Genomic DNA, 14,250 nt, shown 5'->3' on the forward strand with positions numbered 1-14,250 from the left:
AGCCATCTGTGCTATGCTGCCCAGCTGTGTGTAATGACTCGAGTTTTCAAAAAATATTTTTTTCATTTTATTTATTTATTTTTCCATTTTATTATTTTTTTTTAGAGAGCAAAAGTGAGCACACGCTGGGGAGAGGGGGACAGAGAGAGAGAGAAAGAGAGAGAGAGAGAGAGAGAGAAAGAGACAGAGAGAGAGAGAGCGAGAGAGAGAGAGAAAGGGAGAGAGAATCTTAAATAGGCTGTATGCTCAGCACAGAACTAAACACAGGGCTCAATCCCATGGGATCATGACCTGAGCAGAAATCAAGAGTTGGACACTGAACTGACTGAGCCACTCACGTGCCCCACAACTCAGTTTTAAAAGCAACGTTCAGACCTAGCTACACATGATATTTGATAAACTTTTAAAATTTAATGTATGGTGGAAATATTTATGTCAGTGAATATATACCTACGTCATTAATGGCCACGTGATATTTAACCAATCCCTGATATATTTTTTTACTTATTTCTGATTCTAAATATGTTTATTATAAACATTCAAATAGTGCAGAAATATACAAGATAGATAAGTTAAAAGGGCAGAAAGAATGTCATTTAATTTGTTCCGTATTGGGGTAAGTGTACTTTTCTTTAAAGGGCTAAATAGTAAATATTTTCAGAGCATGGCTATGTTCTGGTGAAACTATTTACCAAGACAGGCAGCCAACCAGCTGTAGTTTGCTTACACATGATCTAGCACATTATTTTATTTTGAGCAAAAATGGGATTGTACTGTGGATACTGGTTTGCAGCTTACCTGTTTTCACTTAATTACTGTGGATATCTTTCCATATTACTACATATAGGTCTGTCTCATCCTTTACAATGACTTAATATTGTTTCATTTTATAAATATTCCTTAACCTGCCCGCCCTCACTCCTTGCCCACTTATTCTGTAATGATGGATAATTTGTTGCTAACCTATTTTGTGTTTGATTCAATGCTACAATGTATGTGTGTTTGTATGTGTATGACATATATGTGTGAGTATAAATGTGTATTTCATGTTTGTGTAAATGTTTCTGAAGAATAGATTCCTTACATGTGGAATTTTTTGGTCAAGGATATGCAAGTTAAATTTAATAGGCATTTGTCAGATTGTCCTTCAGAATGTCTCTACTGGTATACATTCCTACTGCGACCTTCACAACAGTGTGAAAGTGCCAGTTTCTCTACCAATTCTATTTAATTTTATATGATCTCTAGTTGTTTGCTTTTGCATTTCTTTGTTTACAGTAGAGGTTAAAGGATTGTTGGCTATTGGTAATTCTTGTATGTGTGAGTGAGTCATTTATATCCTTTGCCAGTTTTTCTGCTGGGAAATTTCTTAAGTGACTGATTCTTTGTAAAGGCATTAATGCCGTTATTATGTGTTGCAAATGTTTTTCTTCTGGTTTTTCAGTTGCCTAATAACTTGGTATTATTGTTTAAAAAATTTGGGTAGCAGAATGTGTGTGTAATTTTTTATTAAACAATTTTTTTTTTAATTTTAAAGAGATACAGTGAACAGGGGAGAGGGGCAGAGGGAGAGAGAGAGAGAATCTTAAGGAGGCTCCATGTTCAGCACAGAGGATGCTGGGCTCAGTCCCACAATTCTGGGATCATGACCTGAGGTGAAAACAAGAGTCAGATGCTCAACTGACTGCGCCACCCAGGCACCCTGTGTCTATCATTTTTTATGGTTTAGGTTTATGCTTAAAATATTTGCCCCAAAGCTTACACTCTAATATACTGTGGTGGGTTTTGTTTTTGTTTTTACATTTACGTCTATAATATAGTTGAGATTTCTGGTGTAAGCAGTAAGAGATGCAGATTCTTTTTTCCACATTAGGTAGCCAGTTATTCCAGATTTATTATTTGAATTCCATCTTTTGCTCCACTCATTTGACATGGCAGTAATATATAAATATTTATTTAAGTTACAATAAAATCAGAATTTTACAAGTTCTGGAGAACTTGAACCTTTAACCATCTATAGAAGCCATTTAGCTTCTCATTGCTATACAAAAAGCTAGAAGGCTTTTTATTTATTTATTGAATAGTCTCCCCTTGAACTGTTTAACCTGTTTTTCCCAGTTGGGAAAATAAGCATAAGCTTTTTTTTAATCCCAGTCACCAATGAATTGTTACTATCACAAAGGTCATAGGCAGATCAGTTCACCTTTATAGTTCATTGTCTGTAAATTTTGAACAGTAATTTGTGCTTTCCCTGTAAAAAACCACTTCCCCTGCTTTAGATCTTTTTCTCAATATTCTTAGTCTTCTCTGATATAATTTTTTTTCTTCCCATGTAACATGTTTTGGATTCTGAGGTTTGCCTAGAACAGTGAATTGGGGATACTTGGTCTGAGCTTCCCAGTGACTGTTCGTAGAACACTTTGCACTTGAGGCATTGTTTTGTTTCCTAAACTGTTTCTGAATCTATAGCAGTACTATTGTTTTATCACTACAGACTTTTCCTTCCAAAGATGAACCCTGCTTTCTTTTAAGAGTTTTGGTTTTACTGTCTACTAATGTGGTTGAACACTTTTAAAAACTAGATTTCAAAAATATTTTGGAAGAACTGGAGAACAATTTAATGTTGATATTTAAATGCTCTTCTGCAGGGGTGCCTGGGTGACCCAGTTGGTTGAGCATCTGACTCTTTTTTTTGGCTTGGGTAGTGGTCCCAGGGTCAAGGGATCAAGTCCTGTGTTGGGCTCTACACTAAGTGCGGAGCCTGCTTGGGATTTTCTCTCTCTCTCTCTCTCTCTCTCTTTCTCTCTCCCCCTCTCCCCTGCATGCTGTCTCTATTTCTCTCTCTCTCAAATAAATAAATAAATAATAAATACTTTTCTGAAAATAAGTTAACAAATAGTTGTTTTTCCATATAAGTCTATAAAAAATAACCTTTAGAAACACAAGTTAAAATTTCTTAACTATTTAAAAAATTTTTTTAATGTTTATTTATTTTTGAGAGAGAAAGAGAGATAGAGTATGAGCAGGGGAGGGACAGAGAGAGAGAGGGAGACACAGACTCCAAAGCAGGCTCCAGGCTCCAAGCTTGTCAGCACAGAGCCTGACATGGGGCTCAAACTCATGAACTGTGAGATCATGACTGGAGCCGAAGTTGGACGCTTCACCGACTGAGCCACCCAGGCGCCCCTAAAATTTCTTAACTTTAATCAATTTTTCAAATATGTAAATTATCATGTAAGTAATGAATGAAAACAGTGCTATAATAAGCTGCTAGAGAATATCTTTTATAGTTGAAGAAAAACAATTTAAATAAAATTCCCTAAACTGGGGAATTTGGGAAGATGGAGATCCCTCCTTTTCCTGTTCCTATGCTATCCATCTTTCCCTATTCCCATTTAAGTACAACTGAAAGTCCTGGACATTTTATATAAAACAAACATAAGAATCTGAAAGAGAAAAATACTGGCTAGGGACCTCAGGACACAGTGGTATGATCCCTGTTTTGTTTTGTTGTGTTCAACCTCATATATTCCAGACTTGGAGCTGAAGAAGTCAGTAATCTCCCCAACAGACACCTGCTCTTGTAGCCAAGAAAGGGGCAGTCTGGCAAGACAGAAAACTTTTGGACAATAACTATTCTCCTTCAGCCAGAGATCACATAAAAATATTGTGGCTGCACCACCACCTGCATGATCAAAGGCCAAACGGGGAGCCTACACTTCACCCTTGTGAGACTGTAATAAGGTATCCAATACCTCCCTCCCCCATGGTACCTGTGGAGACTACATGGGGAGCCAGGACTTGCATACCTCATTACATGCACTAATGAGGTGCCCATCCCCTTCCCTCTGAGGTGTTGTCAGAGGAGTCTTAGTGGACAGTCAGGACTTTCACTATTGCTCAGGGGTAAGGAGGCCATCCCCACCACATTATCAATGCAGAGTACATGGGGACCTGGAACTTCCACCTCCATTCAGCAGTGATGGGGAGCTTACCACCCTCAGGTGACAGTGGAGGCTAAATGGGGAACCTAGACTTCTTCCACCTGGCAATAATAAGGGGTACCCCTCTGTCCTGCCACAGTGGTATCAGAGAAAGTCATCTAAAACATATCTATATCTACATATATGTAGATATATGTGTGTGTATGTATGTATACATACATATACATATATTTTTTAAGTTTATTTATTTATTTTGAGAGAGAGCAAGCATGGAAGGGGCAGAGAGAGAGGGAGAGAGAGGATCCCATGCAGGCTCCCCACTGCCAGTGCAGGGCCTGATATGGAGCTTGAACTCACAAACTGAGATCATGACCTGAGCTGCAACCAAGAGTCACATGCCCAACTGACTAAGGCATTCAGGTGACCCTAAAATAGGAGGTTTAAATAAGATCCAAGATCTCATAAACTAATATGTAAGTGTCTAGGTTTCAAATATAAATCACTTCTCATACCAACAATTGGGAATATCTGACTGAATGAAGTCAGATTGGTTGTCTTTACAACCAATGATAGATATTAGAATTATCTGAAAAAGATTTTAAAGTAGTTATTATTAAAAGTGCTTCGATGAGGAATTTACACAAAGCAAGTGAAAAAATAGCCTCAACAAAAAAATAGAAAGTCTCAGCACATAAATAGAACATATAAAGAATAACCAAATGGAAATTTTTGAACTGAAGAGTACAGTAATTGAAATAAAAAGCTCAGCAGATTGACTTAACAGAATGAAGATGAAAGAATCAGTGAACTGGAATATAGAACAATATAATTACACAATCTGAACAAGAGAAAAAAATAGACTGGGAGAAAAAAAAAAAACAAAAACCCAGAGATTTAGAAACCTGTGAGACTATAACAAAAGATGTAACATTTGTGTCATTGGAGTTTTGGAAGGAGAGGAGAATGAGGGCAGAGCTGGAAAAGTACTAAAAAAAATAAATAAATAATGGCTGCAAACTTCCTAAATTTGACAAGACATTGTCAATGTCTCAATGTCTTGAATCTGACAAGACCTCAGATTCAAGAAGCTTAAGGGGACCTATTTGGCTCAGTCAGTTAAGCCTGTGACTTTGACTCAGGTCATGATCCTAGATTGTGATCGTGGGTTCAGGCCCCATGTCACTCTTTCTGCTGTTAGCACAGAGCCTGTTTTGGATCCCCTGTCTCTCTCTCTCTCTCTCTCTCCCTCCCTCCCTCCCTCCCCTGCTTGCTCTCTCTGTCAAAAATAGATAAACATTAAAAAAAATAAACTTATTTAAAAAAAAGCTGAGTGAACCCCAAGGAGGCTAAGCCCCCTAAAATCCATGTCAAGATAAATCATAATTAAACTTCTGAAACTTAAAGAGCAACTGGAAAAAAAATCTTAAATGCCACTGGGGAGAAAAATGACATCTTATGGTGGAAAAATAATTCAAATAACAGTGCATCAAATCTTAAATGCACCTGGAGAAAAAAATGACATCTTACTTATAGTGGAAAAACAACTCAAATAACAGTGCATTTCTCATCAGAAACCACTGAGGCCTGAAGGAAGTGATAAAATATGTTTTCAGGTGCTAAAAGGAAAGAACTATCAATACAGAATTCTATATCCAGTGAAAATATCCTTCAGGAATGAAAGGGGAAGTCAAAGACCTTCTCAGATGAAGGAAAAGAATAGCAGACCTAATCTAAGAGATGGCTGAAGGAAGTGTAAATAAAAACATGGTAAAAGGAGGGACCTTGGTACTATCAGGAAGGAGGGAAGACAGAATATAGTAAATAAAAATAAGGGTAATTCAGTAGGTTTCCTTTTCTGGAGTTTTCTAAACTATGATGGTTGAAGCAAAAATTATAGTGCTGAGGTGATTTTAAATGTGTGTAGAGGAAATATTTAAGACAATATAAATGAAAGTAGGATAAAAGGATGGTGTATTAGGGTTTTCCAGAGAAATAGAACAGAGAGATTGATGGACTTTAAGAAATTGGTTTATACAATTGTGAGGACTGGAAAGTCAAAATCTTCAGGGGAGGCTGGCAGGCTGGAAATTCTGGCAAGAGTTAACATGATAGTCCTGAGTCCAAAGGCAGTCAGTCTGGAGGCAGAGTTCCTTCCTTTTCCTGGAACCTCAGTCTTTTTTCTTAAGGTCTTCAGCTGATTGAGGTTCACTTACATTATATTGAGTAATCTGCTTTACTGAAAGGCTACTGGTTTAAATGCTAATCACATCTAAAAACTACCTTCAAAACCACATCCAGAATGGTGTATTTGTTTGCCTAGGCACTATAGCCTAACCAAGTTGACACATATAATGAACCATCATAGATGGTAAAGAGAGGTAAAGCTTATGTATTTCATTCAGATTGGTAAAATGACTGGTAAGTTATATACATGATATAGTATCTAGAGTAGCCACTAAAACTGTACAAAAAGATACATTCAGATGAACCAAAAAAAGAATTCTAAAAAATATTCCAAATAACCTATAAGAGAGCAGGAAAAATTAAACAGGGAAGTGAAAAACAGAACAAACAAAACAAAGAATTAAATGGCAGACTTAAGTACTAATATGTAACAATTACATTAAATATAAATCTGTTTTAAGTATACCAGTTAAAAGAGATTGACAGACTGCATTAGGAAACATGACCCAAATATGTGCTCCCTGCAAGAAACTTATTTCAAATTTAATAATATCAGCTGCCTAAAAGTAAAAGGATAGAAAAAGATTTGTCATGCAAACATTAAGGAAAGCAGGAGTGGCTCCATTAATATCAGATAAAGTAGAATTCAGAGCAAAGAAAACTAGCAAAGTCAGAGAAGGACATTATGTAATCATAGAAGGGTCAAACCACTCAGAAGAAAAAACAATCCTAAATTTGTATGTACAAAGTGGTGGAATTAAAAGGAGAAATAGGTAAATCCACAATTATAATTGAGACCTGAAACATCCCCCTCTCAGGAACTGATAGAACCATTTAGAAAATCTGCAAAGATACAGAAGATCATTAGAACACAATCTAACCAATAGGATCTTATTTACATATATAGAAATTCTATCAACAACAGCAGAATATACATGTTTTTTCAGTCCATGGAATAGTTACCAAAATAGATCATATCCAAGGCTGTAAAACAAACCTCAATCCATATAAAAGAATTAAAATCATACAGAGTGTGTTCTCTAACCACAATGAACTCAAACTAGAAATCAGTAACAAAATCTCCAAGTAACTGGAAACTAAACACACTTCTAAATAATCTATGGATCAAAGAGGAAGTCTGAAGGGAAATTTAAAAAATAGTTTGAACTAAATGAAAATGAAAGTACAATATAAAAATCATGGGGACCCTATACCTATTAGGGAAGTTTAATTTATAGTTTAAGAAAAAGAAATCTCCAGGCCCTGATGATTTCACTGGAGAATTCTATCAGAAGTTTAAATAGGAATATGAATTCCACACAGTCTTCCAGAAAATAGGTGAGAACATTTCTCAGGTTCATTTTGTGAAAATAGTATTAGCTTAATACCAAAATCAGACAAAGGTTATATAAGAAATAAAAACTATGGACCAATATCTCTCATGAATATAGATATGAAAATCCTTGACTAGACACACCTAGTTATCAGATTTGAGGCAGCTCATAATAATAAAAACAGTAAAACCTATTGAGATGTAAATAAGAGATAAATCAAGACAGACCTAAGTATGGGGTTCACAAAGGCATGTATACTTGCTGTTTGTGCTGGTCCTGTACCTGGTGTCCTTCACTTACCTTTCTCTCTTCTGTTTTGTATCTCAAAGGAGGGTGATTTGAGTAGGTAGTGTTTTCCAAGTTCCCAGATCAGCTAGCTTCTGCCTGGGTTGAGTCAGTGGGGGGCGTTGGCAGGAGTTTGGAAAGTAAGACAAGGGAAAGGCTAGGGTACTTTTCTTCCTCCCTGTCTGCTGGAGGTGGTGTCTCTTTTGTAGCCCCAGCTTTCCCCAGACTGCCTGCCTTGGCTTTGTTTTCCACTGGTGGTTTTCCTTGGACTTGGGCTCTGGTTACATCACTACTTTCTTTCTCCCTCTGTTCCTTGGTATGAGAGTGGCTTTCTGCTATGTCTCACTGTCCCTGATTATGTTTAGTATAGTTAAAATCTGTTTATATCCAATATCCAATATCTTTAGTATATTTAGTAGCATTATATCCTCCGTTTGGTTTTTGTGTAGAGTGAAATAATTGGGCTAGGTACTATTTTGATAGTATCTATGTCTTTATGTGCCTTTGTTACAGCTCATTTTTTTCTTACTTTCCTTCCCCCCACCCCCCATAAACTATTTGATTTTTTCTTCCAGAATAGGGAAGCTTAAAGCAGAAATAGAACAACCTTAAAAGGCTCTTTTCCTAAATCTGATCCTTCATGTCAATCTCAACAATACCACCTACGAAACACATGAATCGGACATTCAGCAAATGTTTATTTCAAACATTTGTTCAGTGTCTACTGTGTGATAAAATGTCAAAATGGTGAGCTGAGGGTAAAAGGTTGGATATGATATGGTTGCTTTCAAGTTGCTTTTAGGGTTTCAGAACAGGGCTCATAGTTACGGAAAGAGTTCTTATTACCAGCACCTTTAGTTAATAGGGTTTATGGAGTACTGTGAACTCCCATATAATATAAATTTCTTTAAATATGCAATCCCTTGAGATGTAAACATAAAATTATATTGTGAATTTAGAGAAAGGGAGTTTTGGTATATTCGAAAGAATCCCAAGTTCAGGAAACATTAATTTTATTCTTCTTTGTCAACTAACTAATTTTATATCATGGAGCAAAGTAGTTAAAAATCTGAGTTTTTTTTTTTTTTTAAACAGGTTTTTTTTTTTTTTTTTTAATGTTTATTTTTGAGAGAGAGAATGTGAGCAGGGAGGGGCAGAGAGAGGGAGACATGGAATCTGAAGCAAGCCCTAGGCTCTGAGCTGTCATCACAGAACCCAACGTGGGGCTCAAACCCACAAACTGTGAGATCATGACCTGAGCCGAAGTTGGATGCTTAATGGACTGAGCCACCCAGGTGCCCCCCAAATCTGAGTTTTTTGTATTTTTTTTTAAAGTTTATTTATTTTGAGGTGGGGGCGGGGAGAGAGAGAGAGAGGGAACGAGTGAGCATGAGCAGGAGAGAGGCAGAGAGAGAGAGGGAGAAAGAATCCCAAGCAGGTCCTGAGAGCTGTCAGTGTAGAGTCCAGCACAGGTGGGGCTCTCTCTGTCATACTGTGAGATCATGACCTGAGCCGAAACCAAGAGCCGGACACTTTACTGACTAAGCCACCCAGGCGCCCCATGTAATGTTTTATTAAAAACACTTGATTTTAGAATATTTGAAAGGATACATTTAACAGCTTAGGACATCGTTAAAATAAAATTATCATATAGTTGTTTCTCATTAGTCCTGCCTTTTCCTTTAATTGCTATGTAACTTAATTCTAATCAATAATTAGGCTTACCTTTATAATTCATGTCACACCTCAGCTTGGTGTCAAACATCCTAGGGCTTTAGCTTCTTTTTTTTTTTTAAATTTTTTTTAACGTTTATTTATTTTTGAGACAGAGAGAGACAGAGCATGAACGGGGGAGGAGCAGAGAGAGAGGGAGACACAGAATCGGAAGCAGGCTCCAGGCTCTGGGCCATCAGCCCAGAGCCTGACGCGGGGCTCGAACTCATGGACCGCGAGATCGTGACCTGAGCTGAAGTCGGATGCTTAACCGACTGAGCCACCCAGGCACCCCAGCTTTAGCTTCATTTTATGTTAACATGCTGGTAGACCCCTTCACCCCCTACCTCCACCCCGTTCTATTCTTTCTAGACCTCTCTGGCCTATGTTGCTACCTCTTCAAATACTGTACTGGAGATAACCTCCAGAGAAAAACCCTTTAGTCTTGTTGCTGAAGGATTTTTTAAAAAAAATTATTTAATTCTGCCCTATTTACCAATACTATTATAACTCTTGATTGGAAGATCTTAATAAAGAAAGGTCTCCTCTCTGCAGTCTTTTATTTTGAAAAATTTGAGTCTATCGAAAATTAGGGAAAATTGTATAATAAACATCCTATATCTTTTGTCTATACTCACCATTTGCTAAAAACTTTCCTGCATTTGTTTTTATCTTTCCTCCTGTATACAAATATATTTGTTTTTTGGGGCACCATTTGAAAGTTTTATGTACCATGACATTTCATCCCTAAATACTTGTCACAGGATTTTTTTTACACTTTTTTTTTTCTTGTACATTTCTGCTGTACTAGAATATGTAAGTTCTCATGATGAACGATGCCAGAAGATATACTTTTTGTAGAGTCTCATTCTTCCAAATAAAGTTTTCCCCTAACTTTATATTACATTGATTTTTTTGTTTTGTTTTTTTAATAAGCATTTTCTAATCACCTTCTGCTACCACCAACAACCACTATTCTCACTACTCCATTCTAATTTTTTTCATTGTTTTCACTTTTAAACATTATGGTAATATGTATATAGCATAAAATTTGCCGTTTTAATAATTTTAAAGTATACTGTTCAGCGGCATTAATGCATAGTGTCGTACAAACATCACTATTAACTTTCTAAAACTTGCATCACTTTAAGCAAGAAACTGTAACCATTAAGCAAGAGCTTGCTGTTTCCCCATTTCACTGGCCCTTGGTAGTCTCTAATCTACTTTCTGTCTTTATGATTTTGTCTATTCTAGGTAGTTCACATTAGTGGATCCATACAATATTTGTCCCTTTCTTTGTCTGCCTTATTTCACTTTGCATAATGTCTTTAAATTCATCCATGTTTTAGCATGTATCAGAACATCATCCTTTATGGCTAAATAATATTCCATTGCATGCATATACCACATTTTGTCAATCTCTTCATCTATTGATGGACACTTGGATTGTTTCCACCTTTTGGCTGTTGTGAATATTGGTGTACAAGTATCTCTGAGTCTCTTTTCAATTTGGGGGGTATCTACATACCTAGGAGTGGAATTCCTGGGTCATGTGGTAATTTTATATTTAGCTTTTTGAGGAATTGCCAAACTACTTTCTATAGTGGCTGACCATTTTATATTTCTACCAGCAGTGTATGAGGATTCCAGTTTCTCCATATGCTCACCCATGCTTATTTTATTTCTTTAAAAAAATGTTTTTTGAATTATTATTAACATACAGTGTTATGTTAGTTTCAGATGTACAATATAATTGTTTTGTTTCTTAAATTACACATATGAGTGAAGTCATACAGTATTGGTCTTTTTCTGTCTGACTTATTTCAATTAGCATTATATGCTCTGGCTCCATCCATGTCATTGCAGATGGCAATATTTCATTCTTTTTTATGGACGAGTAATTTTCCCTTATGTATTTATGTACCTCTTCTTCTTCATCCATTCATCTATCACTGGACATTTGAGTTGCTTTCATGTCTTGGCTGTTGTAAATAATGCTTCAGTAAACATAGATGGGCATATATCTTTTCAAATTAGTGTTTTTTGTTTTCTTTGGGTAAATACCCAGTAACAGAATTACTGGATTATATGGTAATTCTATTTTTAATGTTTTGAGGAACCTCCATACTGTTTTCCACAGTGACTGTGCCAATTTGCGTTCCCACCAACAGTATACGAGGGTTCCTTTTTTCCCACATCCTCGCCAACACTTGTCATTTCTTATTTTGATTTTAGTTATTCTGACAGGTGTAAGGTGATATCTCATAGTTTTGATTTGGATTTCCCTGATGATGAGTGATGTTGAGCATCTTTTCACATATCTGTTGGCCATCTGTTATGTCTTCTTTGGAAAAATGTCTACAAAGGTCCTCTGCCCATTTTTAGTTGTATTATTTGTTTTTTTGGTGTTGAGTTGTGTAAGTTCTTTATGTATTTTGTATATTCACCCCTTATCAGTTATATCATTTGCAGATCACTTCTCCCATCCAGTAGGTTGCCTTTTTGTTTTGTTGGTTGATTCCCTCACTGTGCAAGAGCTTTTTATCTTGATATAATCCCCAAATACTTGCTTTTGTTTCCCTTGCCAGAGAAGACATATCTAGAAAACTGTTTCTTTAAAAAAATTTTTTTTTAACATTTTTTTTTTTGAGAGACAGAGACAGAGTGTGAGCAGGGTAGAGGCAGAGAGAGGGAGACACAGAATCCAAAGCAGGCACCAGGCTCTGAGCTGTCAGCAGCCCGATGCGGGGCTCAAACCCACGGATGTGAGATTATGACTTCAGCCAAAATCAGACGCTTAACCGAATGAGCCAACCAGGCACCCGTAGAAAACTGTTTCTATAGCCAGTGTCAAAGAAATTACTTCTTATGTTTTCTTGTAGGAATTTTATGATTTTAGGTCTCACATTTAGGTCTTTAATCCATGTTGAATTTATTTTTGTGTCTGATCTAAGAAAGTGGTCCAGTTTCGTTCTTTTGCTTGAAGCTGTCTGGTTTTCCCAGCACCATTTGTTGAAGAAACTTTTTTCCTATTATGTATTCTTGCCTCCTTTGTCATGGATTAGTTGACCATATAAGCACAGGTTTATTTCTGGAGTGTCTGTTCTGTTCCAGTGAGCCATATGTTTATTTTTGTGCCAGTATCATATTGTTTTTCCTTTTCTTTGATTATAGCCATCCTGAAGTGATATCTCATTGTGATGTTGGGTATCTTTTCTTGTGTTTATTATCCATTTGCATATCTTATTTGGGGAAATGTCTATTCAAGTCCTTTGCTCATTTAAAAAATTGGGTTGTTATCCTTTTGTTGTTTAAGGGCTCTTTATATGTTTTTGAAATTAAGCCCTTGTCAGATACATGATTTGCAAATATTGTCTTCCATTCTGCCTGTTATTTTCACTTTCTGGATAATAGTCTTTGATACCCAAAAGTTTTAAATTTTGATGAAGTCCAATGTATCTTTTTTATTTTGCTTTTGCTTTTTCTGATCTCTTAGTGACAGAACCATCAGCAAATTTATCAATTGTGGTTAGATGATTGTTTCCCTGGTCACATATTAGGGCTTGAGTTGCTTTTTAGTTCAAAATCAGCAAAAAATAACAATATTAGTTGCCACTTACTGAGTACCTCATATGTACAGGCGCCTTTGGGAAACTTGAAAAAATAATTCTAAGGAAAAGCCCTAATTTCATTCTTTCTAGGTAGATTCTATTGAAACCCCTTAATCTCCCAAAGACATATAAACTTCCCTGTCATTCTGGAAGAAATTTAACTTGGAACTATTGTTATTATCTCTACTGCACTAATCAGTTTCCTGGCATCTGCCCTGATCCTAGGCTCCCCCACTCATACACACATTTCAGCCTCTGGAGAATCCAGGTTTCGTGTTTCTGCATTTCATTGAATTTCTTACTTACTTACCTAGTTTGTTTTACCTTACCTGCCTAGTCCACAGTCATCTTTACAAACTGCTTACAAAGGGAATACAGTTTTGAACCAGACTTCAAATGTGTTTTATTGCACTAGAAGGTGAGAGTTGCCCTCACATTTATAACTCTGAAATTCCTTTAGGAAGGTCTGTATATGGTGCTATTGATTTACACAATTAGGTTTTTCCTATTTGTGGTATGAGAGCTTTCTCTCTAGTATATTTTCTCTCTGATGACTCAGTAATGTTTCATTATCCCCCCTCTCAAACTAGGAAAATACAAATATTAAGTGTTCTATCAATGTTTAATACAGTTTATTCTGATTTTTTCCCCTGTAGCGGATCTAAAGAGAACAATTGCTGTCCTCTTAGATGACATTTTACAACGCCTGGTAAAGCTGGAGAACAAAGTGGACTATATTGTTGTGAACGGCTCGGCAACCAACACTACCAATGGCACAAGTGGAAACCTGGTGCCGGTAACCACAAATAAAAGGATCAATGCGTCGGGCAGCATTAGATAGCAGTTGAAGATCACCTTGTGCTGCTACATCCACCGTGGGTCATATCCTATGGCAGAAAGCTTTTAAGTTGCTGGCTAGGATAGAATAATACTGTACAATAAAAGCCCTACGCATTTCTGAGGAATATGCTGGATTCACAGAGCTCTAATTCTGTATATAAATTTTAAAAGTTATTAGTTTGCTTTCAGGCAAGTCTCTTCAGTGCTGTACTACTATATCCTTAAAGGGAATTTGGTAACATGGTTGATGTAGTAAGCAGGTAGGTGATCTTTGTATAAATCTTTTGTGTTTGGGATGGAGGTGAAACAAAAACACTGAAAGACATGGGTTCATTTCTA

At 36.5% G+C, this 14,250-nt stretch overlaps 1 protein-coding gene across 3 annotated transcripts in view; it reads left to right on the forward strand.

The window, feature by feature from the left end:
* Positions 1-14,036, forward strand: part of CCDC126 (coiled-coil domain containing 126) — a 39,583-nt gene extending 25,547 nt beyond the window's left edge. For all 3 annotated transcript variants that reach the window (XM_049642916.1, XM_049642918.1, XM_049642917.1), the window contains exon 3: positions 13,728-14,036. In XM_049642916.1, coding sequence (XP_049498873.1) covers positions 13,728-13,912 — 185 coding nt within the window. In that variant the 3' untranslated portion in view covers positions 13,913-14,036. The remainder of the gene's footprint in view (positions 1-13,727) is intronic.
* Positions 14,037-14,250: the final 214 nt, after the last annotated feature.

This window comes from Panthera uncia, chromosome A2 (assembly GCF_023721935.1).
Source record: "Panthera uncia isolate 11264 chromosome A2, Puncia_PCG_1.0, whole genome shotgun sequence".
Lineage (NCBI taxonomy): Eukaryota > Metazoa > Chordata > Mammalia > Carnivora > Felidae > Panthera > Panthera uncia.